This window comes from Asparagus officinalis, chromosome 4, assembly GCF_001876935.1.
Source record: "Asparagus officinalis chromosome 4, Aspof.V1, whole genome shotgun sequence".
In the NCBI taxonomy this organism is placed as follows: Eukaryota; Viridiplantae; Streptophyta; class Magnoliopsida; order Asparagales; family Asparagaceae; genus Asparagus; species Asparagus officinalis.
In genome coordinates this window covers 131,716,669-131,721,557 of record NC_033797.1, presented here as the reverse complement: position 1 = coordinate 131,721,557, position 4,889 = coordinate 131,716,669, and the positions used below count along the sequence as shown (strand labels likewise).

The following is a 4,889-nucleotide window of genomic DNA, read 5'->3' as shown; positions in this document are numbered from 1 at the left end:
TAAAGAAAACATAATATTCCGTGTCATTTTATAACCACAACTAACCATAGGCCAATATCAACAGACTAATGGTATTTGAGGGACCAATACAAAATATGAATATTTGAAGGACTAATATTAAAATAGGTATGAATTAAGCAACTAGACCCCTATTATTATTGTTCTTGAACTTTCTACTGAGTCTTTCTAAATATAATCCATGAGATAAGTTATTAAGTTATAAAAAGATTCGTAATATTTATTATTAGCTCTTCGTAATTGATAATATTGATACAACATAAATAACATAGGTGCATTTGGCAAAGGCTTAAGAGAGGACGGTTAAGGTGAGTGAATAACTTAGTTAATCCATCATGAGGGTTAAAATAAATTTAAATCCATTTGAGTTAGATAGTTTACAAGAGGAGTTACATTTTTGATGTCTGGCAAATTAGAAAGAGTTAAGTAGGTTAATCCTCTGTTTTTTTAAATACCAACTTTAGCCTTATTGAAAGTAGGAACTTTTCTAATGACTATAACATTAATATAAATTCAACTAAAATTTGCATTCATCTAAATTATAAAGATATTGTCAATTCTATATTAATTATTTAAATAAATGATTGTTGAGAAGACTAATAAAAATCAATTTAAATTAGAAAAAGAATTAAAAACCCATCGTTCTATAGACAAAATGAATAACAATACTTATTGCAAGAAGTAGGTAATCATTTAGGGGCAGTTTGTTTCACCAAGGGCTAAGAATAGGATTAGGAATCCTATTTAATTTATGGATTCCAACCTAATCCATAAAAAATTTATAGACAAGTTTTAGTTTTATGGAATCCCATTTTTTTTGTCATTCAATGTTTGTTTCACCCAAAGGATTAAGAATCTCACTTTTATAGAATTGGTCTAATTCCTAATACCATGTTTGGTTCAAAAAGACCCTTTTTTTTTGGAATCGATACTGTAGCAACGGCTAACCCCTTTACATTTATAAAATCACTGTAGCAACGGATTGAAGCCACCAAAATTCAGATTTCAAGCTGAAATCACTGTAGCAACGGCTATTTTCAGATTCAAAATTTAGATTTCAAAATTCTTAGGCAAAACACTGTAGCAACAGCTAGTAGAGGGCCATGGTGGTTATAAATTCACCTTGAGGCCTCAAAATTAATCCAAGCATTCTCATTTTCAGCATTTATAAAACTCACATTGTCTTCAATTTGCTGCCCCGACATGAAAATGATATCAGAAGAGTGCTGGCAGAATTATGAAGTTTATTGCGACTGCCATCTCCGAACACCGATGAAAATGTGCAAGAATGGTAAAAATAATTGTAGGTGTTATTGGGGGTGTGCAAAATTCCCAAATAAAGAATGCAATTTTTTTGAATGGGCTGAAGAAAGAGGAGAGTCATCAAGCAACCAAGGAAGCCAATATGTCAAAGAAAATAGGTACGAAGATAAATATATTTTGCAATCAAAGAAGCTGAAGAAAGAATTGGGACTTGTCGAAAATCAACTACTAGTTTGGAAAATTTATGCAATTTTCTTAGCAATTTTTTGTGTTATTTTAATTATTACAAACTTCATGTCATGTACCTGTACTTGCAAAAACTACTGAGGATGTAATGAAAACTGTTGTTTGAATTGGGTACAAATTCTAATTGATATTGTATGGCTCAGTAATAGATCAACTTGTCATCATTGATTGCCCCACCTATAACTTAAACATGTTTTGCCTTGCCTAGACATTGTCAATTCAATGTAGGCTGCAATCTCATCCCCTTTTGCCTCATCTGGATATAATAAACGATGTAAGTTAGATTGCATTCTCAGTAAACGCTGATCATCATCATTGCCACATATCAAGTGCAAGGAAAACCACAGGCAAGGAAAACCAAAACAGCAAGTAACCCACAGGCAAGGAAAACCAAAACAGCAACACAAAATGCAACCACGAGCTACACAAGCTCTTAACAAAGTAGCAGCAAACCCAGCAGATAGGGAGTAAACAAGCAACAAACCCTAGCAGATAGGGAGTAAACAAGCAACAAACCCCAGCAGCAGCAGGAGCTGCACAAGCTCCCAATAACAGGCACAACCCCAAAGAGCATCTATGTTACACAAGCTCAAACAAAACAGCACCAAACCCCAGCTGCAGCAAATGCTGCACAAGCTCCAAATAACAGGCACAACCCCACCAGCAGCATGAAAGATACACAAGCTCAAACAAAACAGCACCAAACCCCAGCTGCAGCAGGAGCTGCACAGCATGAAAGATACACAAGCTCAAACAAAACAGCACCAAACCCCAGCTGCAGCAGGAGCTGCACAAGCTCTAATTATCAGGCACAAACCCATATTGTATTGGAGCTACACAAGCTCAAAATAAAACAACAACAAATCCCAGCAGCAGCAGGAGTTGCACAACTGAGGAATAACAGCTTAACCTGTAATAACAAGGAGCTACACAAGCTCAAAACAGACAAGCAACAAACCCCAGCAGCAGCAGGAGCTACACAAGATCAAAACAGTTCAGCAACAAACCCCAGCAGCAGGAGCTGCACAAATTGTTAAATAACAGGCACAAACCCAACAAAGCAAGGATCGAATACAAGCTTAAAACAAAGCAGTTGGCAAACCTCAGCAGCAACAGGAGCTGTACAAGCTCCAAAAAACAGGCACAAACCCAACAAAGATTGGAGCTACACAAGCTCAAAACAAAGCAAGGAATAGGACAAGCTAAAAAAACAGTTGGCAAACCCCAGCAATGCGTGAGCTGCACAAGCTCCCAATAACAGGCACAAACCCAAGAAAGCAAGGAGCTACACAAGCTCAAAACAAATCAGTTGGCAAACCCCAGCAGTAGCAGGAGCTGCACAAGCCCCCAATAACAGCCACAAACCCAAGAAAGCAAGGAGCTACACAAGCTCAAAAGAAAGCAAGGAGCTACACAAGCTCAAAACAAACCAGTTGGCAAACCCCAGCAGCAGCAGGAGCTGCACAAGCTCCCAATAACAGCCACAAACCCCAGAAAGCAAGTGCTGCACAAGCTCAAAACAAAGCAAGGAGCTACACAAGCTCAAAAGAAAACAGTTGGCAAACCCCAGCAATGCGTGAGCTTCACAAGCTCCCAATAACAGGCAAACCCCAGAAAGCAAGGGGCTACACAAGCTCAAACCCAAGAAAGCAAGGAGCTACACAAGCTCAAAAGAAAACAGTTGGCAAACCCCAGCAGTAGCAGGAGCTGCACAAGCTCCCAATAACAGGCACAAACTCACAGAAACCACGTGTGACTATGGAGTAATAAACCCAAGCAACAGAATGTAAAAGCCGACATCAGTAAACCTAAGCAACAAACCCATTTACCTGATATCAAAAGCAAAGGCAAAATTCAAAGAACTCATTGATCATTCCACGACCATACTTACCTGCAACAAAGATTGCAAATATACCAATTCATCAATCCCACAACGACATAGATGTTCTTCATAATAAAAATATATATTGCAACATTAATAGTTTGCAATTAACACAACAATATCCATCAAAATATAATCGAAACCCAACAAACTAGCTATCCGGCCAACCTTGGTCATTAACTAATTTTGTGATGTACCTCTGCTGACCTTCCTTGGATTTTATGAAAAACCTCCTAGCTTCACGTTCATTGTCATATAAATGGTCTAAAACCCTATCGAGGAACTCCTCAGAATATTCAGACCTATGTTCTTTCAACGCTGCAGCCAACTGCTCAGTCCAGTGTATAACGTGTTGATTTCTCATTGACTGAGACATGGACTCAACAAAGGCACATAGCATTTCCTCTTCACGATTAGATTTTCTGGTTTTTTTGTTAGATGATGAAGTCATGTTGTCTTTACTCTTAGTCTTATTTCTAGTGGGTTATGGTTGGTTAACAGCACTAGAATGTGGTTGGTTGCAAGCATCAGAATGTGGTTCAGTTTCACTCTCCTCTAGAATCTCGCAATCATCATCGGGAATAGGTATGGACCTACTAGACCCAATGTTAGCGTACACGGGCCTAACAAAATCACCCTTGGCTTGATCATCACCCATGATAACTTGTAAATTTTTGAAGTGAGGAAGGGGTTTGTTTATGTACGCTTTGTACTTAGAATTGGATTTGTCCTGCAATAATAAATACTTATAAATCCAGAGAATCAAATGTATTAAATTGAATGTGACAAGATAGATGCTGAATTGTTATACCTGGGCCCAAGATTTCAAGGTTTCCTCATCCAATGTAATCATTTTACTTGTTTCATCCCACCCAGCACCACTTATATCAAGGCAAGCTTTCATGTCATTGAATTTGTTCCGCAAACATTTCAAGTGGTTAATGACATGCAGGTGAGTGAAATCAGTCCTGAATTGCATGTTGATTTTCATGGCAGCCATTTTATAAGCTTCAGCCTTGAAGTTCTTGTCTGGCTTCATGCCATCCAATGCTAAATCTGCAAGATAAGGAATAAGCACATCATCGTGCTCTGGAAGCCAAAACTTATTAGCCACGCCTCTTGAGTTCAACCTGGCACACGGAACCTTTTTTTATGGGCTAATCTTTTTCCTCTTTTCAATGGCGAAGTGTGCTCCGCACCATCAACGTCATGAATATCCTTTCCACCTGAATCACCAGTGTTCGGTGAAAATTGATTAGGTCCACTACTTTGAGAACTGGCTGTGGGAAACATCAAACCTTGTGGACTGCCTAACAAGCTCATGTATGACATTGGAGGCTGTGTCATCCCACCATAATTACCATCGTATGGTGGGAATGGTGAGAATGTATGTGGAGGTGAAGTGAATGGCTGTGGTCGAACAGGCATGTAGTTCATGTTAATCCCTGAGGTAGGATTTGGCATTGCATTCGAATGAGAA

General features: G+C 38.6%; 1 protein-coding gene across 1 annotated transcript; it reads right to left on the bottom strand.

The window, feature by feature from the left end:
• Nucleotides 3,894–4,527, bottom strand: LOC109839314. The gene is made up of 2 exons (XM_020407744.1): nucleotides 4,221–4,527; nucleotides 3,894–4,139 (listed from the first exon to the last, which is right to left on the bottom strand). The coding sequence occupies exons 1-2, from the start codon at nucleotides 4,446–4,448 to the stop codon at nucleotides 3,894–3,896; spliced, it is 474 nt and encodes a 157-aa protein (XP_020263333.1). The 5' UTR covers nucleotides 4,449–4,527.